Source organism: Eptatretus burgeri, chromosome 10, assembly GCF_056783735.1.
Source record: "Eptatretus burgeri isolate ZD-2024b chromosome 10, Ebu_testis_v1, whole genome shotgun sequence".
In the NCBI taxonomy this organism is placed as follows: Eukaryota; Metazoa; Chordata; class Myxini; order Myxiniformes; family Myxinidae; genus Eptatretus; species Eptatretus burgeri.
Genome location: NC_140970.1, coordinates 93,604,020 through 93,627,352, shown reverse-complemented (window position 1 = coordinate 93,627,352; position 23,333 = coordinate 93,604,020). Strand labels below are relative to the sequence as shown.

The following is a 23,333-nucleotide window of genomic DNA, read 5'->3' as shown; positions in this document are numbered from 1 at the left end:
ACACTTCGAGTAAGCTCAGCAATCCGAATGACTTCAATTCACAATTAAAATATGCAAATAATCAGAGAGAATATTAACATATCAGGGATATTCAGAATACCAGATGTCCAAACAAATATTGCATCTTGGAAAGAATCAGAGGTCAGGAAAAACCCAAGTTCACCAGCCTAAGTAAAGGTGAGATGAATCCAGGTAGTGATTCCACCTCCAAGTTGAAGGTTCAATGAATGAATTGAGGAACACCAACAAGAATATCAATACTCTCAATGAGCACAGAGTTGAAACTGGAGATGATCACAATTTTCTGATCTCCCTTTATTCTGCATCCTGCAGTCTTTTGACTTTTGGTCTCAGGCAAGTGGTTTGATTTGCTGCCGTACACTTGTGTTCAGACACAAGAGCGGCAATTACCTGCTATGTAAGTGAATTTCCAAAGCATTTAACAATGTTTTGCAGTACAATGAATATTTCACCGATTTAAAAGGTTCCACTGCTTCATTCAAGGTGATTTAGAATCGCATTCAAACAACATGTCTCATTCATTTAAACATTACAGATGACAAAACACACATTGAAAAGAAAAAATAACCTCACTTTTTTGATAAGAAAATTGATTTATATAAAAATAGATCACATTCCTTTGAAACTCCTTCTTGAAGCCTCCACAGATAAAATCAAGTTGACTGATGTTGTCTCTTGTTGTTATGCTATTTGCATGGGAAGCAAGAATCAGGTCATAAAACACCATGAGTTCGTAGAAGAGGACCCCTTATGTGGAGCAAACATCATGGAATACCTATGGTTGAAGTTGGGTAAGTGTCACTTTCTAATGTAAACACCGATGATGCCGATTCATCGACAGTTGTATCTGTTCCCACTTGTGTTACAGCAGATGCAGTGGGTGAAGGTGAAGAATTCCCAGATTGCTCCACAGAAGGAACAATTGCCATGAAAATCGATGAAGGACACTGTAATCACTTAAATAAACTTATCATTTCATGAAATTTATGAAACATCATTGGAATTCATGAATGCTCACAAAAACTTTCACAAGAATTATTTAGAACGAGCGAGAATTAATGAATGACATGATATGAGTGTTGATTCCATTCCAGTCTCTCTTCCCTGTTTCACCCTTCTTGATCATGAGTTACTGTCCAGTTTTTGGACAAAAGAAAGGAAGCTTCTACATGATTTGAGATGTGAAAGGAGCAACGGATGACAATGGTGTTGGTGTGTTTCATCCTCTGATTGGCTAAGGCGTTCATTCTGGCTTGGTACAGCTCCTCTCATGTCGGGTGGTGCTTTGCCAGAGAGCAGACAGAGGTTGTTGGTCAAACTAGTTTTGTTAATGCATTATGTCTTCTTGTGAAGACGTGGAGAAAATGTGTTTTTTTCCGTGAAAGGCTGCAACAAAATGACCAACCCAGTCGACAAGGTGCATTTTCACGATGGCTCCACATAAAACTTTCAGCATGTAATCGCAACAAGTGTGCCAAGTTTCACTTTTTTTCTGAAAAAGTTATAATTCTCCCATAAATCGACATTATACAATAAGAAACAAAAGGGAATGAGGAGAGGCGGAATGAGGGGTTAACAATGGAAGGAAATGTCATGGTTTTGAATTGAGGATCATCTGAGATGGGGGTGCACAGTTGGCTTGTGACCTTGAGGGAAGAATGTAATTGAAGAGAATGTGAAAGTTAGTTCCACAGGTGGAAAAAAAGGAAGAACAAATGAGAAATGAGTGGAGGTGAGAGTGATCCTGGATTTAGGTAGTTTTACCAGAAAGTATTTGTTGGGAGACCCTGTGCACCATGCAGAAACCTGGCGGGGGGGGGGGGGGGGGAACAAGACGGAAATACCAGAGGGTGCATGTCCAGAAGGGAGGCGGTAGAAGACAGATAGACCACCGACCCATCTGCGATGCTGAAATGATAAGTCCATCGACTCAGGTTCAGCGTAGTAGATTCCAATGATGTTGAAGTCCTTGTTTCAGTGGCTTTAAGCTGAGTAAGATGTGAGGCAGGGTAGCCAGCCCAGAGGAGAGAGCAGTATTCCACCAAGCTGTGAATGAAAGCTTTGCAGGTGGATCACTGTTCAGGTGTGGAAAAGGACGACTTTGTACGATGGAGGATGCCCAGTCGGCGGTGGCTTTGGAGGCCAACTTTGAAATGCAGTTTGCTCGTGAAAGATCATGGCTGTTCGTGCGACCCAGGAGTTTTAATGATTTGAGTTTTGAAAGCCATGGACAAAAACTTTCACAAAAAGAATCATTTATAACGAGCGAGAATTAAGGAATAACATTATATGAGTGTTGATCAGAATGAGGCCCCACCAAAGGAATGAAAAAGTCCAGGAAAGGATGGAAAATACAAGGGATTAAGAAATCGTGAAAACAACACTGTGTGGAAAAATGCTGAAAGGCACAACCACAACAGCACACATGTATGCCCACACTCAACACGAGTAGGCACGCATGCACGCACGCACGCACACACACACCGCTTGGGCAGGCACAGGCCCAAGTGCTTTGATAAAATGTTGTTCCTCAAAGCAACAATCAACATGTAATGAACAGGATCAGGTCACGTTAATCAAGATTAAAGGATACTAGCGATACCCGTGCACATGCACGGGAGAGCAGTACAACAAAGCTGGTAGCAGACGACAGACCGTACACGGGGAATGACAAAAATACGCATTGTGCAAAATGCAAGTGGTACTCTGGAACGCCAAGACTTCCCAAATATTGTCGGCATGTCCGCTAAGTGCCACAACAATTTCATAGGGATCGTGTGATGGCGAACCGAGTTTTTAGTGTGCAAGCTTGGTATTATAAAATGACCGTTTTTACAGCCATTTTTCCCTGCTGTGCAGGGGTTTGGCTTTTTCTTGAGGCAATGTTTTATGGCCGGATGCCCTTCCTGACGCCAACCCTGGTCGCCTCTTACGACACACAGGGATATGGTACACCTATTCTAACCGGGGCATACACCGGGACCAGTACACTGGCACTCATTTCGCCGACCTCGGAAGGATGACAGGCTGAGTCAACCCCCTGGTGTTAATTCAGCAGCCAACGGGGCTTGAACTCAGGACCCTGGGATCCCAAGCCGCCACCCGAACCACTAAGCCAACACCAGGCTTATAAGCTTGGTATTATAATAGAGATTAATTGTGGAAATAATTTTACAACAGGAACTGAACCTTGTTTTAACATTAACCCTCAAAATGGTTATGGGTCGATAGTATAAATCCTATTCTGTTCTCTTTTTTTCTCTTCTGTTCAGTGTTCTGTTTCTTTCATGAGCCTCGACTTTGCATCTATTACTAAAAGAAGAGACGTCCCACCCATGTGTCGCGCTTCATTCCAAAAGGCTTCTGCTGTCAGAGAAAAATATACCCATCAGAGATGGGGAATCCCCCGCCATTGAAATAAATGTTGACGCCCAGCCGGCTGGACGAAAGGACGGACAGACGGATGGACAGCCGGACGGACGACCCAGGTGACAACAATATCCCCCTTCCGCCATGCGGTGGGGGATAAAAAAGGCTTCTGCTGTCATATAATAAATATCCCCATCAGAGATGGCGAATCCCCCGCCATTGAAATAAATGTTGACGCCCAGCCAGCCGGACGGACGGACGGATGACCCAGGTGACAACAATATCCCCCTTCCGCCATGCGGTGGGGGATAAAAATGGTACCTTTGGAAAGATAATGATCGATTTTCATGGTTGGAAAGTCAATAATCGATTTAGTTGGAACAAAAATCTGTGTCAGTTTAATCACCGACCCTTCCTATTTCAAAAGCCCATCTTTTCAGGATTGAATATAAAGACGCGACATCATTAGCCTCTGTCAAATCCTTTGGCGTCCATGTCCCATGTAACATGCCATATCTCAAAATATTCCATGGTCTGGGGGACAAGGCCATAGTCTTCTGCGTCTTTCATGCATCGCCATCTTGACATGTTTGATTTACATCATCCCGTGCCTCCCTCTTGTTTGTTCAGGCTGTGCCAGGTTATCCATGGCTGGTCAGCACCTGACAGGACATTCTCTGATGGCTTGAGGGTCATATGTTCATCTTTTGGGAATTGTTCCAGTCTCTCTTCCCATAGTTTAACCCTTTTTGATGATTAGTTACTGTCCAGTTGTTCGACAGAAGAGAGGAAGGTTCTGTGTGATTTGAGATGTGAAGGGAACAATGGAGTGGGTGTCTTTCATCCTCTGATTGTCTGAGGCACTCTAGGTTTGTACAGCCCCTCTAATGCTGGGTGGTGTGATGCCAGAGCAGCTCGAGGTTAGTTGTCTTGGTGGGTTTTAGACAATCACTAAGCCTGGTGTTGGCTTCGTGGCTGGTTTGGGATCTTTGGGTCCTGAGTTTGAGCCCCGTTGGCCACTGAATTAACACCAGGTGTGGATGACTCGTCCTGTCATCCTTCCGAGGTCGACAAAATGAGTACCAGTGCACTGGTAGAGGGGCAGAGCATCATCAGTGGCATAAGAGCATCACACCCCAAACAAAATTATAGCTATCCGGCAGCCAAGCTGTCAGAAGCATGAAGAAGAGGAAGAAGAAGACATTCATTGATACAGTGACAGCTTGAGTTTATTGCTGGGTCGATCTTTTTACACGGGTTGACCATTCCCAAACCACACAAGCATATTCAGCCATGGAGAAACAGACGGCCAATGAAGTCAATCGGATAGTTAGGGGTTGGCTCCCCATTTTGAGTTCCCCAATTTGCGAAGGGCATTTCGAGTGCTGGCTTTTGCTTTCAGCTCATCGATGTGTAATCTGTAAGTCAAAGATTGGTCAAGAGTCACACCAATATATCCTTCTTCTTTTTTACACAGTGTTCTAGTCTGGTTCCATTGCACAGAATTTCTGTCTTTCAATTTGCTTGCTTATTCTTCAAGTGAAGGGCACAGACTTGAGTTTCAAACGAAATGGCTCTTAGATGATTATTTCACAATGAGTTGTAAACAGGATTACAATGGGCAGAGTGCCATTCGCTTGCCAATGGTCAAAAGGCTTTGGTTATCACGAGTTTTGAGACAGCTCAAGAGGTTAGGCGTTTTACCAAGACATCGACTGTATGAAAAGAAATGGGTACAAACTACTTTTTGTTGTTACATCATGTCTTTTTGTGAAGATATAGAGAAAATGTGTTTTTCACGAACGGCAACACCAAAATGGCCACCCGGTGAATATGGCGCATTTTCACGATGGCTTCACATCTAAAAATCTTCAGGATGTAATATCTACAAGTATGCCAACTTTCTTATTCTTTATGAAAAAGTCATGTCTCCCATAAATCGACAATGTACAATCAGAAACAAAAGTTACAAGATAATTATATATTCTGAAAATTAAGATGAAAGATGGAATTATGAAAGCTTGAATAATGGATTTCCACATTTTGTTTCTGCCATGAGAAATGACTGTATCCCCTGCTGCTTACTTCTCCAAAGTAGCGTGAGTAGTGAAGTTTGATTGGGGCTCTGTATATAACCTTTCAGAAATCAATATTTCAGATGAGCCTCAATGAAGCGCAGTGCACATAATTAATATATTTTTTTAACGTAGTCAAGGCTCGTCGAAGAATTAGAATTAGTCCACTGATGGATCAGGACACAACAGGACAAAAGGAACAGTTGAGAGAATGGGGAAACACCAACAGCAGAGTTGAAGGCCAAGATAGAGGAAGAATCGGACAAACAATGGGTGTGGGGAAGAATGAGGGGCAGTTGCGGATGCATGCGGTGAACAAGATGAATCTCTCTATCGAGTGCAGCCTATGGCTGCTGGTTGCATCATTGGTTGCGACGCGGCAATGCCGCTGATGCAGTGTCCCCCTTACCAGTGCACTGGTACTCATTTTGCCGACCTCGGAAGGATGACAGGCTGAGTCAACCTCCTGGTGTATTAATTCAGCGGCTAACGGGGCTTGAACTCAGAACCCTAGGATCCCAAGCCGCCACCCTAACCACTAAGCCAACAACAGGCTGACAAGATGAATAAACAAGGAAACTCAAAAGAGGGAAAACTGGAAATTTGAAAGGAGGAGGGACTGGGTCTTGGGTGGTGGGGCGGGGGGTATTGAGGGTGGAAAAGATCATGGTTTTCGATTGAGGACGTTCTTTGATGGTGGTGAACAGTTGTCTTGAAGACCGAGAATGAAGAATGAGATTGAAGAGAATGTGGAAACAAGAGGAACAAATGAGTGGAAGTGAGCAGTGATCCTGGATTTAGGTAGGGTTACCAGAAGGGGGTTGATGGTTGAAAATGTGTGCCCTGCAGAAACCTTGCAAGGAAAAAGCACAGAGAGATCATCAGGAGTAAGACCAGAAAGGAGGAGATAGAAGACAGAGACACCACCATCCTGTCTATGACAGTGAAGTGATAGACCCATCGATTCAGCTTCATTGTGGGAGATTCCAATGATCTTGAAGGTCTTGGCTTCTCCAGCATCAAGCTGAGCAAGATGTGAGGCAAGGAAGCCATCCCAGAGGGGAGAGCAGTACTCCATCCAGCTGTGGATGAAAGCCTTATAGGTGGATATGAGTTTTGCTGTACCAAGGAAGAACTTTGTAAGATGGAGGATGGCCAGTCAGAGGCTGGCTTTGGAGGCCAACTTTGAAATTTGGTTTGCTGAAGAAAGATCTTGGCTGATAGTGTCAGACAATCCTTTAGGAGAGAGAGCAGAAGAGTGTGACATATCAGGATTGAAAGACATAATCCAAGTGTTTGACCAGCTTGTCATTTTGTCAAAGTCTGAAAAGAGGGAAGAAGCTGCAGCCTGCCGATCTGAAGGATGAGGGATGTCATGGAATAGGGTACAGTCATCAGCAAATAGGTAAAGAGGATTTTCCAGAGATACTGAGAGATCATTTATGAAAATCAGGAGTAAGCTCAGAAGACTGCCTTGGGGAACTTCAGCCTTGACAGGGAGAGGATATGAAAGGATTCCTTTGAGAGCCATGTGTTGGCTACGGGAGTAGAGGAAGTCAGGAATCCCTGTGTGGAGTTGGTCTTGAATGCCATAGGCAGAGAGTTTGGAGAGTAAGGCAGGATGCCAGACTGCATCAAAATGATGACACATGTTCAGAGAGACAGCCCTGATCTTGATTTACATTAAGGGCCTCCATCCATTATTGGGTGAGTTGAAACAGCATGTCCAAGGTGGAGTGATCTGGTCTGAAACCAAATTGATGATATGAGATGAGGTTGTTGGAAAAAAAGGAAGGGCTTCATAACAACTGCGATGATGGATTCCATGACCTTGCTGATGATGTGAAGTGAGCCAATTGGTCTGTTGTTGAGAGGATCCGTTTTGCACCTTTTATGCAATGTCGTGATGTTGCCAGATTTCCAAGCAGATGGAAGATTACCTAGGGCAAATGATAGTGTGAAAAGGACAGAAAGAGGATGTACAAAAGCAGCATAGCAGGATTTTAGACAGGTGAGCTGATGTCGTCTGGTCCAGTTACAGAATCAGGGTCAAGGGTTGAAAGAACCTTCTCCACCTTCTCAGTTGCAAAATACACAGAGTCTAGGAGCAGGTAAATATGACAGGGAAGGATGGGAAGTGAGAGTTAGGGGTTGGGGACAAAAGATTTGGAAGCAAACACAGAATTGAGGCATTCAGCCTTCTCACAAGTGGAGTCAGCTGTGGTGCCATTTGCAGAGAGAGAGAGAAGGGATGGAAGTGGAGCGTTTAATAGAGATTGACTGAAGAAGGCACCATCAAGTTTCAAAGGAGGGAAACAAATTTTAAAGTTCATTTTTGAGGTTGGACAGATGTTGTTTTCTGGCTCTCCTGAGAGTGGACACACAGTTGCTGCAGACATTTTGGAATGCACTGAGATTGCCCGGTCGGATTAACCTTTCTCCACTAAAAGTCTGCAATGAGGCCTGCCTTCGGATCCTAACACTCAGAAAACGTGAAACCACCTCAAACTGGATATGGTCAGGATCGGGAGTGAGAACCGCACACCAGATGGCTCAATCCATCAGAGATAGGTGAGAGCGCCCCTAAAATCCGACACCAATGTCGAGATGCCACTGGAGGTCCGAGTGGTAACACACACCAATCAGGTGATCAGGTATGAGGGATGGATCATCCGGCATGGCAACTCCTCCTATGGACATGGGTGGGGGACGCTTTAGAGAGGGAGTGGAGGACGTCCCATAAAAGGAGGAGCAAACAGCACACCAGAGCCTCTTATAACAGCAGCTTCTGCTGAGCTTTGAGCTTCTTTTGAGAAATTAGCTTGTTGATGCCTTTGAGCTTCTCATTTCTTTTCGCCCATACATGAAAGGTCCTTGCAGGCTCTTCTCGGTTTCCTCTATCTCCACTTTTCATTCTTCTGCTTACCTTTCCTTTCATTGTACAGACACGAGACCATTGGCTAAAACCATTGGGTGGTGCGAGCTCAACCGGGCTGGTACAAGGTGCGCAGGTGCATGACACATGACCCCATCTTCTTCTTCTTTCTCTTGCCTCTCATTTCTTCTTGCTCTTTCCCCATCTCTCTTTTCCCAAATGCATGTCGGTGCCAGGTTATTATGAGGTTGGGAATGTATAGTTGCTTGTGAATAATTGCAGTGATTCTCCTTGTGCATATATCATTGTGAATTTGCCTGTATTGTGGATACGTGCATGTTTAGTACAAGCTTGAACCCATTTCTTGTATTGACGTATTCTATTTGTTCTGATGTCGACACAAGGCCATTAAAGGTTGGTTAACCAATCTCTAAATCGGGCTTATGGATTGCAAGAAGTGATTATGCAACAATTGGTCCCGCTCGGCCAGACTAATTAAAATCTGTTGCATGATCACCGGAACAGTACTCATTTGTTTTCCAGTCTTCTTTTTACGGTAACACAAAATTGGTCATGTGATCCAGCATAAAGTTCTGGGGTGACTGACTATCATAGTCTTTTAAGATAATTCATCCTCTTGAAGTTATTCGGAGGGGGCTGCCATCTATCACAATATCAAACATTGTAAGAAAAGTTGTTGTTTGGGGAAATAGATGCTCAAGTAATTCCACAACTGTAGACGGTTCCATGGGTCTCATAAATTTACTGTTTAACGACAGACCTGACAGCGTGACATTAAATAATTGGCTTGCATATGGAAATTCACTTGTTTAAAATGGTACAAATTTCCTGCACATTCAATGACACACATGCATGTTGTGACTGAATTTCTCAACCACAACAAATGGAACATCAAGCAGTAATTTACTGAATAAAAGTTTAAATTCACTCACGGGCACAAGAGGCAGCAGAAAATACAGTGATCTGAAGAAGAAAAAAGAAATATTGAAGTTTAAAAATGCCTGCACATTTGAAAATATTGAGAAACTAGAAGGGCACTCAGTGGAGCACATATCTCCACCATGCAATGCCTGATCCACGAGATCGTATCGGGCCCAATACATTTTTGAAATATCTTGCTGTTTATAGTTTTTTGGCCCTCTCTCTCAATGGTGAAGAATCAGTTTTGAAATTAAATAATTCTCGGATCCGGATCCGGATTCAGCTCTTCACCAAAATCTAAACAGTTTGTCCGACTCAGACACCCATCCTGTCCACCCAATTTCATCCAGTTCCGTCCACAACTTTTTGAGATATCCTGCACACAAACAAACAAACAAGAGGAAGGCATCGTGCAGAGAACGATACTTGCAAAGTCCATAAAACAAATTTGATCTCAAAAATAATTTGTGGTTGAATTCAGTGACCTGATGTGCAAATCCTCTTCAAATTTCAAGTGAATGGGATGAAAATTTAGGGTTTTAGAAACACCACCTAAGTTGATGACCTTGGTCCTATGTTGACCTTTTGGTCGATGTTGACCTCAAAAACAATTCACTGGTTGAATTCAGAGACCGGAAATATTAATCCTTTTCAAATTTCTGGTCAATCGGATGAAAATTGAGGATTTTAGAAATACAATCTCGTTGACCTTGGGCCTATGTTTTGCTTTCGGTCCGTGTTGACTTCAAAAACAATTGGCTAGTTGAATTCAGTGACCTGAAATATAAATCCTCTTCAAATTTCAAGTCAATCGGATGAAAATGGAGGATTTTAGAAAACTCAACCGAGTTGTTGACTTTTCGACCTCAAAAACAGGCTTAATTCCTGATGACAAACTCTACCATGTGGTGGTTTCAAGCCCGCACCGTGCTGGGTCAATGGGAGAAACATTGGACGTTTGGACGATGGGAGATGGACGTTAAATTGGACGTTCCGTCACACATTCGCCTCCATGCTGTCTCGCTCTCTCTGACACCAGCCGATTGGTGAAAGACTTGGGTCAAACTTCCCTCAGGCGACCCGACGAGAAGGTGGGATTGATGGTGGCCGTCAACATAAATACTCTCATTAATCCACGTTAATCCTCCCTCCGTAAAAAAAAAACCAAACTATTAAAACCAATTTGCGACCCACAAACAAATCATCTTACAAACAGGGTTCATGGGATGAATGCCAAATGAGAAGCTGTGAAAAACTGCAGTGATACCTCAGAATAAAATTACACTATTCCTGTTGATCAACATGTAAAAATACCTGTAAAAAGACTTTCCACAACCCTCCTGTAACCGATTGTTGTGGTTTATTGCTGCACAAAATGGTATTTTAATATTCATTTGTTTTTTCAATCTGGGACGCATTCAAAAACGAATTCCATCCGGGACACTATTCAGTCACGTGGTGTTAACCAAGATGGCGTCGGTCACGTGACATCCATCTCACGGAGGCGACATTTTTCACGGGCTGTGAATATTCTATTTCTTTTCAGTTCTGTGGTTGCGGCGCGACCTTTCATCGCACCATTGACATGCCTTTAATTTCGCCCAGGGTTGCCAACTGACGTTGCATCCATTAGCAGATCCAGAGAAATTAATGACCAAATCGATCATTTCATCATCAAATCTATTAAATTCAAAAACACGTATATGCTGACGAGGAAAACAACAACAACAAATGATGGTTTAGTTTCACATGACAGAATTACTTATGGTGTTAATCAAGTTGTCCACACTGTGTCGCGTTCGGCACTTCCAAGGATTCCACAGTGGCAAAGGCTCAACTATTTATTACAGTATAACGCAAACCCGTCACGACTTGGATATCAGCTAATAAGGCCGTGCCTCGAGAACTAACATCAGCTCAGCACGCCAGACTCCTCCCACCCCCCCCCCCCCGTGCCATACTTGAAATGCATATTGTATATTTGCATTATAACACATACTGGACCCCGGGAACTTTCCGTGGCCCTGGACCATTTCCCCGAGAGGGGTCCCCAGCTGTTTTCGAGTGGATTTTCTCGTTACCCGCTGTGCTCCATGGCTGTATTGTTGAAGATTCGGCGGCGCTTAACAGCACCGCCATCTCAGGGGTTATAACGCCGGCTAGTTCGGCACAGGTCTCGGGTCACGCGCCTCAGATCACGATACCAAAGTACACCTGGGCCTTACCACTTGGGGATATAGAACCCGGCTACAGACTGGGTTTGTCAGAGACCGAGCGAAGTCTGTCAGTCCGTAGCCCGTTTGGTTTTATTTACAAATCGAGCGATTGTTCCTCAGCGCGGCACGAATAAATTCAAGGCGGCAACTTTCATATGAATCAGCCAGATTTATTGGGGACACATCAGGGAAACACGATACAAGCAAAGCATTCACGAACGTTATAATTAATCGATAACCCGCTCTTACTGAGGGAGCTACGGATACGGGTTTCGAAGGGAGCCCGAGAAAAATAAACCTTAGGCCTGGACAACATGCAGACAAGACACGGGGTACTTGGTGGTGCCTCATGGACGAGAGGAAAAGTATCGAAGGCACGAATGCGGCTTGTGACAAGCCGATGGTGTCGGATTCGAGTGCCCAGCTCGAGCATGCAGGATGGCAAGATGGCGCTCGTACTCCTATCGGCATCGCTCGCGCATGCAGCGTGGAAAGATGGCAGTGACGACGTCCTTTTGTCGGCACCGCTCAGGCGCCAGCCTCGGCACGTCCAGTCCCTGAAAGGTCGACGGCACAGGAGAGTGAAAGATCCAGTGAAAGGAACTCGATCGTATGAACGGAGCCACTGTGTCCCAGGTACTTCAGAAGGCATTTCCCAGTCTCAATGCTCCATAGCTTGGCCGTCTCATCTTTTTGGGGCTGGCCTTTTTGGACCACCCCCGGGGACAAGTGATTGGTCCATCGTTCGAGTTTGCAGCCGCTCTCCGCCAATGGGTTGCTGACACGTCTTGTTGATTGACTCTCTCAGGGTGTTGGTTGGGGGGCTCATTAGGATGGGGGAAGGAAGAAGAAGACGCCTCTCGGTGCACCACCACTGTATGAACAATGGACAGCCTGCTACACCTCCCGACACACATGTAACGTCCAATTACCAAACAACCTGGCAAAACATGCCTTTAAGGGGGGATCTGGGCTAATCCTATATTTAATAACCCACGAAGGGCCCATTTCCACAACAGTATTGCATGAAGTGGTCTGCTTTGCTCCAACCGCAGGGGACCCTGGGACCTTCTCGGGGGACTATGGGAGCAGGTGCGGGCCTGTCCCTCAGGTCAGCCCTCTGTCCTCACTGCTTAATCTATATTTTCCCCAGCAGCCTGTGAAGGAAATAACGCATATGGGGCAAAACCGCCCACTTCCTCACTGGGAGTTCAGTCATGCAGGACAGTCAAGTCATGATCACCTGGCTCATTACACCTCCGCTCTGATTTTATGGAGATTTATATATACCACATAATTTATTGATAATTTTGTCCATGATATGCATATCTTTACAACACATCCCTGTCATAATGAGTGGTACAGATTCACAAAATAGACTCCAGCTTCTTACGGTTGGGTTCCAAACTTGTTCACACACCAGAATTGATCAACACCACATTTAGCAAACTTCATTACCAAAATTATCATCATTATCAGATTCTTTTTTCCATGAACAAACAGATTGCTCATGACGAAATTTCTCGAATTTGGTGATCAAAAATACCAGACGGCATTCGTGATTTTTAATGCGGTGAAGCCACTTTAGTATTTGTCTATGTCCTTCCTTCCATCCGTCCATCAATAATGAAGAATAACCTTTCTACCCCACTGTATTTCATAAGAAAAATGCCAAACTGAACCACTTCCTTCAGACACGGATGGGATTTTTGAGAAGAAGTCGTCAATCGGCCATGATCCAGTCACAGTGTTGAAGTCACAATCGTTGTGTTGCAGTCACTGGCACTTGCGAGGAATGCATGTCGACTTTTCATTCCTTTATATTATTCAGCATTTCAAGTGGTTTGGTTAACACAAGCCTGTGTCTCAAGAGCAATGCGTGGTAAGTGTTTTGAAGTGCACGGCAGGAGTTGTTTTAAATTACGTGGAGGTGAGGTGTTTTTAATAATGCGGAGGTGAGGTGTTTTTAATAATGCGGAGGTGAGGTGTTTTTAATAATGCGGAGATTAGGTGTTTTTAATAATGCGGAGGTGAGGTGCTTTGAATAATGTTATGATGAGGTGTTTTTAATAAATTTACGGTGAGGTGTTTTTAATAATGTTATGGTGAGGTGTATTTAATAATGCGGAAGTGAGGTGTTTTTCATATTGCGGAGATTAGGTGTTTTTAATAATGTTACGGTGAGGTGTTTTTAATAATGCGGAGGTGAGGTGTTTTTAATAATGCGGAGATGAGGTGTTTTTAATAATGTTATGATGAGGTGTTTTTAATAATGCGGAGGTGAGGTGCTTTTAATAATGTTATGGTGAGGTGTTTTTAATAATGTTACGGTGAGGTGTTTTTAATAATGTTATGGTGAGGTGTTTTTAATAATGTTACGGTGAGTGTTTTTAATAATGTGACGGTGAGGTGTTTTTAATAACGTTACGGTGAGGTGTTTTTAATAATGTGGAGGTGAGGTGTTTCTCATAATGTTACGGTGAGGTGTTTTTAAGAATGTTACGGTGAGGTGTTTTTAACAATGTACCGGTGAGGTGTTTTTAATAATGTCACGGTGAGGTGTTTTTAATAATGTTACGGTGAGGTGTTTTTAATAATGTTACGGTGAGGTGTTTTTAGTAATATTACGGTGAGGTGTTTTTAATAATTTTACGGTCAGGTGCTTTTAATAATGTTACGGTGAGGTGTTTTTAATAATTTTACGGTGAGGTGCTTTTAATAATGTTACAGTGAGGTGTTTTTAATAATTTTATGGTTTGGTGTTTTTAATCATGTTACGGTGAGGTGTTTTTAATTTTGTTACGGTGAGGTGTTTTTAATAATGTTACGGTGAGGTGTTTTTAATAATGTTACGGTGAGGTGTTTTTAATAATGTCACGGTGAGGTGTTTTTAATAATGTTACGGTGAGGTGTTTTTAATAATGTCACGGTGAGGTGTTTTTAATAATGTTACGGTGAGTTGTTTTTAATAATGTCACGGTGAGGTATTTTTAATAATGTGGAGGTGAGGTGTTTTAATCATGTTACGGTGAGGTGTTTTTAATAATGTTACGTTGAGGTGTTTTTAATAACGTTACGGTGAGGTGTTTTTAATAATGTTACGGTGAGGTGTTTTTAATAATGTTACGGTGAGGTGTTTTTAATAATGTGACGGTGAGGTGTTTTTAATAATGTTACGGTGAGGTGTTTTTAATAATTTTACGGTGAGGTGTTTTTAATAATGTTACGGTGAGGTGTTTTTAATAATGTTACGGTGAGGTGTTTTTAATAATGTGGAGGTGAGGTGTTTTTAATAATGTTACAGTGAGGTGTTTTTAATAATGTGGAGGTGAGGTGTCTTTAATAATGTTACGGTGAGGTTTTTAATAATGTGGAGGTGAGGTGTTTTTAATAATGTTACAGTGAGGTGTTTTTAATAATGTGGAGGTGAGGTGTCTTTAATAATGTTACGGTGAGGTGTTTTTAATAATGTTACGGTGAGGTGTTTTTAATAATGTGGAGGTGAGTTGTTTTAATAATGTGGAGGTGAGGTGCTTTTAATAATGTTACGGTGAGGTGTTTTTAATAATGTTACGGTGAGGTGTTTTTAATAATTTTACGGTGAGGTGTTTTTAATCATGTTACCGTGAGGTGTTTTTAATTATGTTACGGTGAGGTATTTTTAATAATGTTACGGTGAGGTGTTTTTAATAATTTTACGGTGAGGTGTTTTTAATCATGTTACGGTGAGGTGTTTTTAACATGTTACGGTGAGGTGTTTTTAATAATGTGGAGGTGAGGTGTTTTTAATAATGTGGAGGTGAGGTGTTTTTAATAATGTTACGGTGAGGTGTTTTTAATAATGTGGAGGTGAGTTGTTTCCAATAATGTTACTGTGAGGTGTTTTTAATAATGTGGAGGTGAGGTGCTTTTAATAATGTTACGGTGAGGTGTTTTTAATAATGTTACGGTGAGGTGTTTTTAATAATTTTACGGTCAGGTGCTTTTAATAATGTTACGGTGAGGTGTTTTTAATAATTTTACGGTGAGGTGCTTTTAATAATGTTACGGTAAGGTGTTTTTAATAATTTTACGGTGAGGTGTTTTTAATCATGTTACGGTGAGGTGTTTTTAATTTTGTTACGGTGAGGTGTTTTTAATAATGTTACGGTGAGGTGTTTTTAATAATGTGGAGGTGAGGTGTTTTTAATAATGTCATGGTGAGGTGTTTTTAATAATGTTACGGTGAGGTGTTTTTAATAATGTCACGGTGAGGTGTTTTTAATAATGTGGAGGTGAGGTGTTTTTAATAATGTTACGGTGAGGTGTTTTTAATAATGTTACGGTGAGGTGTTTTTAATCATGTTACGGTGAGGTGTTTTTAATCATGTTACGGTGAGGTGTTTTTAATAATGTTACGGTGAGGTGTTTTTAATAATGTGGTGGTGAGGTGTTTTTAATAATGTTACGGTGAGGTGTTTTTAATCATGTTACGGTGAGGTGTTTTTAATCATGTTATGGTGAGGTGTTTTTAATAATGTTACGGTGAGGTGTTTTTAATAATGTTACGGTGAGGTGTTTTTAATAATGTTACGGTGAGGTGTTTTTAATAATGTGGAGGTGAGGTGCTTTTTATAATGTTACGGTCAGGTGTTTTTAATAATGTGGAGGTGAGTGCTTTTGATAATGTGGAGGTGAGGTGCTTTTTGTAATGTTATGGTGAGGTGTTTTTAATAATGTTACGGTGAGGTGTTTTTAATAATGTGGAGGTGAGGTGCTTTTTTTAATGTTACGGTGAGGTGTTTTTCATAATGTTACGGTGAGGTGTTTTTACTAACGTTACGGTGAGGTGTTTTTAATAATGTGGAGGTGAGGTGTTTCTCATAATGTTACGGTGAGGTGTTTTTAAGAATGTTACGGTGAGGTGTTTTTAACAATGTACCGGTGAGGTGTTTTTAATAATGTCACGGTGAGGTGTTTTTAATAATGTCACGGTGAGGTGTTTTTAATAATGTTACGGTGAGGTGTTTTTAATAATGTTACGGTGAGGTGTTTTTAATAACGTTATGGTGAGGTGTTTTTAATAACGTTACGGTGAGGTGTTTTTAATAATGTCACGCTGAGGTGTTTTTAATAATGTTCCAGTGAGGTGTTTTTAATAATGTTCCGGTGAGGTGTTTTTAATAATGTTCCGGTGAGGTGTTTTTAATAATGTTCCGGTGAGGTGTTTTTAATAATGTTCCGGTGAGGTGTTTTTAATAACGTTACGGTGAGGTGTTTTTAATAATGTTACGGTGAGGTGTTTTTAAGAATGTCACGGTGAGCTGTTTTTAATAACGTTACGGTGAGGTGTTTTTAATAATGTTACGGTGAGGTGTTTTTAATAATGTTACGATGAGGTGTTTTTAATAAAGTGATGGTGAGGTGTTTTTAATAATGTTACGGTGAGGTGTTTTTAATAATGTTACGGTGTGGTGTTTTTAATAATGTGGAGGTGAGGTGTTTTTAATCATGTTACGGTGAGGTGTTTTTAATAATGTCATGGTGAGGTGTTTTTAATCATGTTACGGTGAGGTGTTTTTAATCATGTTATGGTGAGGTGTTTTTAATAATGTTACAGTGAGGTGTTTTTAATAATGTGGAGGTGAGGTGTCTTTAATAATGTTATGGTGAGGTGTTTTTAATAATGTGGAGGTGAGGTGTTTTTAATAATGTTACGGTGAGGTGTTTTTCATAATGTGGAGGTGAGGTGCTTTTAATAATGTTACGGTGAGGTGTTTGTAATAATGTTACGGTGAGGTGTTTTTAATAATGTTACAGTGAGGTGTTTTTAATAATTTTACGGTCAGGTGCTTTTGATAATGTTACGGTGAGGTGTTTTTAATAATTTTACGGTGAGGTGTTTTTAATCATGTAACGGTGAGGTGTTTTTAATTATGTTATGGTGAGGTGTTTTTACTAATGTTACGGTGAGGTGTTTTTAATAATGTCACGGTGAGGTGTTTTAATCATGTCACGGTGAGGTGTTTTTAATCATGCTACGGTGAGGTGTTTTTAATAATGTTACGGTGAGGTGTTTTTAATAATGTGGCGGTGAGGTGTTTTTAATAATGTTACAGTGAGGTGTTTTAATAATGTGGAGGTGAGGTGCTTTTAATAATGTTACGGTGAGGTGTTTTTAATAATGTTACGGTGAGGTGTTTTAATAATGTGACGGTGAGGTGTTTTTAATAATTTTACGGTGAGGTGTTTTTAATAACGTTACGGTGAGGTGTTTTTAATAATGTCACGCTGAGGTGTTTTTAATAATGTTCCGGTGAGGTGTTTTTAATAATGTTACGGTGAGGTGTTTTTAATAATGTTCCGGTGAGGTGTTTTTAATAATGTTCCGGTGAGGTGTTTTTAATCATGTTACGGTGAGGTGTTTTTAATAATGTTACGGTGAGGTGTTTTTAATAATGTTACGATGAGGTGTTTTTAATAATGTTACGGTGAGGTGTTTTTAATAATGTTACGGTGAGGTGTTTTTAATAATGTTACGATGAGGTGTTTTTAATAACGTTACGGTGAGGTGTTTTTAATAATATTACGGTGAGGTGTTTTTAATAATGTCACAGTGAGGTGTTTTTAATAATGTTCCGGTGAGGTGTTTTTAATCATGTTATGGTGAGGTGTTTTTAATAATGTTCTGGTGAGGTGTTTTTTATAATGTTCCGGTGAGGTGTTTTTAATAATGTTCCGGTTAGGTGTTTTTAATAACGTTACGGAGAGGTGTTTTTAATAATGTTACGATGAGGTGTTTTTAATAATGTTACGGTGAGGTGTTTTTAATAATGTTACGGTGAGGTTTTTTTAATAATGTTACGGTGAGGTATTTTTAATAATGTGACGGTGAGGTGTTTTTAATAATGTGACGGTGAGGTGTTTTTAATAATGTTACGGTGAGGTGTTTTTAATAATGTTACGGTGAGGTGTTTTTAATAATGTTACGGTGAGGTGTTTTTAATAATGTTACGGTGAGGTGTTTTTAATAATGTTCCGGTGAGGTGTTTTTAATAATGTTCCGGTGAGGTGTTTTTAATAATGTTACGGTGAGGTGTTTTTAATAATGTTACGGTGAGGTGTTTTAATAATGTCACAGTGAGGTGTTTTTAATAATGTTCCGGTGAGGTGTTTTTAATAATGTTCCGGTGAGGTGTTTTTAATAATGTTCCGGTGAGGTGTTTTTAATAATGTTACGGTGAGGTGTTTTTAATAATGTTACGGTGAGGTGTTTTAATAATGTCACAGTGAGGTGTTTTTAATAATGTTCCGGTGAGGTGTTTTTAATAATGTTACGGTGAGGTGTTTTTAATAATGTTACAGTGAGGTGTTTTTAATAATGTTACGGTGAGGTGTTTTTAATAATGTCACGGTGAGGTGTTTTTAATAATGTTCCGGTGAGGTGTTTTTAATAATGTTACGGTGAGGTGTTTTTAATAATGTTACGGTGAGGTATTTTTAATAATGTTACGGTGAGGTCTTTTTAATAATGTCATGGTGAGGTGTTTTTAATAATGTTCCGGTGAGGTGTTTTTAATAATGTTCCGGTGAGGTGTTTTTAATAATGTTACGGTGAGGTGTTTTTAATAATGTCACGGTGAGGTGTTTTTAATAACGTTACGGTGAGGTGTTTTTAAAAACGTTACGGTGAGGTGTTTTTAATAATTTTACGGTGAGGTGTTTTTAATAAGGTGGAGGTGAGGTGTTTTAAATAATGTTACGGTGAGGTGTTTTTAATAATGTTACGGTAAGTGTTTTTAATCATGTTACGGTGAGGTGTTTTTAATAACGTTACGGTGAGGTGTTTTTAATAACGTTATGGTGAGGTGTTTTTAATAATTTTACGGTGAGGTGTTTTTAATAAGGTGGAGGTGAGGTGTTTTAAATAATGTTACGGTGAGGTGTTTTTAATAATGTTACGGTAAGTGTTTTTAATCATGTTACGGTGAGGTGTTTTTAATAATGTTACGGTGAGGTGTTTTTAATAATGTGGAGGTGAGGTGTTTTTTAATAATGTTACGGTGAGGTGTTTTTAATAATGTTACGGTGAGGTGTTTTTAATAATGTTACGGTGAGGTGTTTTTAAAAATGTTACTGTGAGGTGTTTTTAATAATGTTACGGTGAGGTGTTTTTAATAATGTTATGGTGAGATGTTTTTGATAATGTTACGGTGAGGTGTTTTTAATAATGTTACGCTGAGGTGTTTTTAATAATGTTACGGTGAGGTGTTTTTAATAATGTTACGGTGAGGTGTTTTTAATAATGTTACGGTGAGGTGTTTTTAATAATGTTACGGTGAGGTGTTTTTAAAAATGTTACTGTGAGGTGTTTTTAATAATGTTACGGTGAGGTGTTTTTAATAATGTTGTGGTGAGATGTTTTTGATAATGTTACGGTGAGGTGTTTTAATAATGTTATGGTGAGGTGTTTTTGATAATGTTATGTTGAGGTGTTTTTTATAATGTTACGGTGAGGTGTTTTTAATAATGCGGAGGTGAGGTGTTTTTATTAATGTTACGGTGAGCTATTTTTAATAAGGTGGAGGTGAGGTGTTTTTAATAATGCGGAGGTGAGGTGTTTTTAATAATGTTACGGTGAGCTATTTTTAATAAGGTGGAGGTGAGGTGTTTTAAATCATGTTACGGTGAAGTGTTTTCTATAATGTTACGGTGAGGTGTTTTTAATAATGTTACGGTGAGGTGTTTTTACTAATGTTACTGTGAGGTGTTTTTCATAATGTTACTGTGAGGTGTTTTTAATAATGTTACTGTGAGGTGTTTTTAATAATGTTACTGTGAGGTGTTTTTAATAATGTTACTGTGAGGTGTTTTTAATAATGTTACGGTGAGGTGTTTTTAATAATGTTACGGTGAGGTGTTTTTAATAATGTTACGGTGAGGTGTTCTTCATAATGTTACAGTGAGGTGTTTTAAAGAATGTTACGGTGAGGTGTTTTTAATAATGTGTAGATGAGGTGTTTTTAATAATGCGGAGGTGAGGTGTTTTTAATAATGCGGAGGTGAGGTGTTTTTAATAATGCGGAGGTGAGGTATTTTTAATAATTCGGAGGTGAGGTGTTTTTAATGATGTGACTGAGGTGTTTTCATGAGTACAGATGTGACTGAGGAGACTACAGACAATTTTGATGAAAGCTGACCGCAACCTTTATCACCCATGTCATACTAAAGTGTATCGACCCAACCAAAACCGACACTCATTGACAGGGTCTACTGTGGGGGTGGGGGGGGGGATTGCCTCCCCAAAATAGGTATTTGCTCTCTTCTCCAAAGTGCACACACAATTTGAATGAAACTTGACCCAACCTTCACCAGTGATGTACCAAAGTTTGTTCATAGCATTAAAAAAAATTCAGGGTCTGGGGGGTCTGCAGGGGTTTCAATGACTGTTGCTCCTGATCCAGATGAGCTTCAGGACAGGCGGTCCTATTTTTTGCCTTTTCACTGAATGGTGAAGAATCTCTAAAAGGATTCTCGGATCCAAATCCGCATCTTGACCAAAAATTTGCGTTTCTGTCCTCGGCCGGTCACCAACAGAGACAATTTAAAAAAAAATATATTGCGTCAAAACAGTGGACAAAAATTATGTGAGAAACAGACATTATACAGACCAACATACTTGGCGAAATACTTTTGCCAAGCAACAAAGAAACAGACACAGACAGACAAACAGCGGTGAAAATATAACCTCTGCCCTCCTTTGGTGGTGGAGGTAATAATCCTTCCCGATTCCAAAAATGTTTTTGTGATGTTTATATAAAGTAGACATGAGAGGCGTTCAAAAAGTTAGAGAAACGATACTGCTCACAACAATGGAAGAAATGATTTCTGTATTTTTTCTTTTAACAAAACAGCATGCATAATTAGTCAGTAATTACTTGTTTTTTGTTTGTGCAAAAATAATCACTTATGAATTGGAAATACAAAATACGTTGGCATTTCTTGGAATATGATATCTCATTCCCAAAAGATTTCAATTGCCCATGTATTGAATGGACAATCAATGGATAACATCACCTTTTTACTTATCTACATTCCCTTATGTATTTGTCTCATCAGCAAACATAAATGCTTTACGCTGATGCAGGAAATCTGAAACAAATGGTAATAACTAAAACATCAATCTTACTTCATCATCCCCATTTGTTTGTATCAAAGCGCTTGTATATCCCCTTAAAAAAAACTCAAACCTGGATCAGGAGAAGCCACAGGAATTCTTGCATGGAGACATAGACTCTCGACTCTCTCTGTGCCTTGGGCCTCATCCTGTAGGTAAAGAGAGCTGAAAGATGAAAAATCACTCTGTGTCGACAAGTGCTAAAGAAAGGTACTACTTGGCACGGTGAACGTTGCCTTGTGATGTGTAGCAAGATAAGTACTCATGTTAAGAAGCAATTCCACCAGTTTTCTCGCAAGGCCAGTTTTAATTCAAACAGGGTGTTTTGCTTGAAATCACGAGGTGCATGCAGACACCGTCATCAAATATTTTTGCTGTACCTACCTGCAGGGCAGAATAGTTTCAGACAGTGTCGTACTGCTTATGATGGAGTATCTCCTGCAGTGTCATGAGATGTTCAATGACAGGAATTGTGAATGTAGCTCAGGGCGTTGCATACCACGGCCTTCTCTTCAAAATGCACTGTTTACATATTTTACGGTAAACTCTGAATGCCAGTGAAAAGAACAGCCACGTCGTTAGGCTCCCTAAAATATGTCTTATTCATTGGCTCTTGCCTCCAAATTACCAGGATGGTGGTATATAGTTGGGCTTGAAATAGAACCCTGACCAGGCAGCGCAATTTTGAGTATGCTGCCTTTGATAAATAATTAACTCACAAAGCAGGAACAGATTAAAAAATAAAGAACTTGATTATCTTTTTAAAATAAGATAAAAAAATACACATTGATCTGTTTTACAAAAGCTCATCAAGGAATTTAGCTCATATATATGAATTTTTATACATCTCAGGATAGACATCTATCAACATCAATCGACTTTTATAGGAATTACAAGCATATAAGGTAACAATGGACAAACACAGGTGAATGGAAGGGGTTTGAATCTTGGTTTCCTGCATCATGATCCAGGGGTTCAGGTGGGAACACGAACAGGACATTCAGAAGATCTGTAAATTAGGCTTCAGTATGGCATGTCAAAATAATGGAAGTCAATTGTGTTGTTTATTTGTGGGATTTCAAAGCAACCATTATAAACTGTTTTTATGCCTCTGGTGACGAAGTCGCCGGTGGTATTATGTTTTCGTGTTGTCTGTCCATCCGTCCGACCGTCCGTACATCCATCCATGCTAATTTTCTCTGTTTTCTCTGCAACCACTTAGCCGATTGACATGAATTTATCACCCTCGATGTGAATACTCATGCAGAATTATTTAATAACTAACAATGCAACCTGTCGCTTCGTCGACGGGTTATTAAGGGGGGGGGAGAGGAGGGAGGAGGGGGAGAGAGGGGGAGGGGGGAGAGAGGAAGAGAGGAGAGAGGGAGAGGAGAGAGGTGGGGGGAGAGAGGAGGGAGGGGAGAGAGAAGAGGCAGGGAGAGGAGAGAGAGGATGGAGAGAAGGGAGGGTGAGGAGAGGAGAGGATGGAGGGGGGTGCTAGGAAGGGGGGAGTGAGGAAGGGGGAGGGGTAGGGAGAGTGATGCCTCACCAAACGTTGCCATACACTGCGGAGGGAGGGGTGCAAGGAGAGGGTGAGAGAGAGAGAGATGGAGATAGAGATAGAGACAAAGAGGTAGAGAGACTTTGACTTTTGCACACCTTTATTTATACAAGCTAAG

The 23,333-nt window shown here is 40.6% G+C and overlaps 1 protein-coding gene across 16 annotated transcripts in view; it reads right to left on the bottom strand.

The window, feature by feature from the left end:
• Positions 1-22,178, bottom strand: part of LOC147019142 (uncharacterized) — a 103,349-nt gene extending 81,171 nt beyond the window's left edge. For 13 of the 16 annotated variants that reach the window (XM_085899994.1, XM_085900003.1, XM_085899999.1 and 10 more), the window contains exons 1-2: positions 21,728-21,911; positions 9,294-9,324 (exon numbers count right to left, since the gene is read on the bottom strand). In XM_085899994.1, coding sequence (XP_085756120.1) covers positions 9,294-9,324; positions 21,728-21,802 — 106 coding nt within the window. In that variant the 5' untranslated portion in view covers positions 21,803-21,911. Of the gene's footprint in view, positions 1-9,293; positions 9,325-21,727; positions 21,912-22,038 lie in introns of those variants that run through there. The other 3 variants (XM_085899995.1, XM_085899996.1, XM_085900005.1) reach the window with 3 other exon arrangements.
• Positions 22,179-23,333: the final 1,155 nt, after the last annotated feature.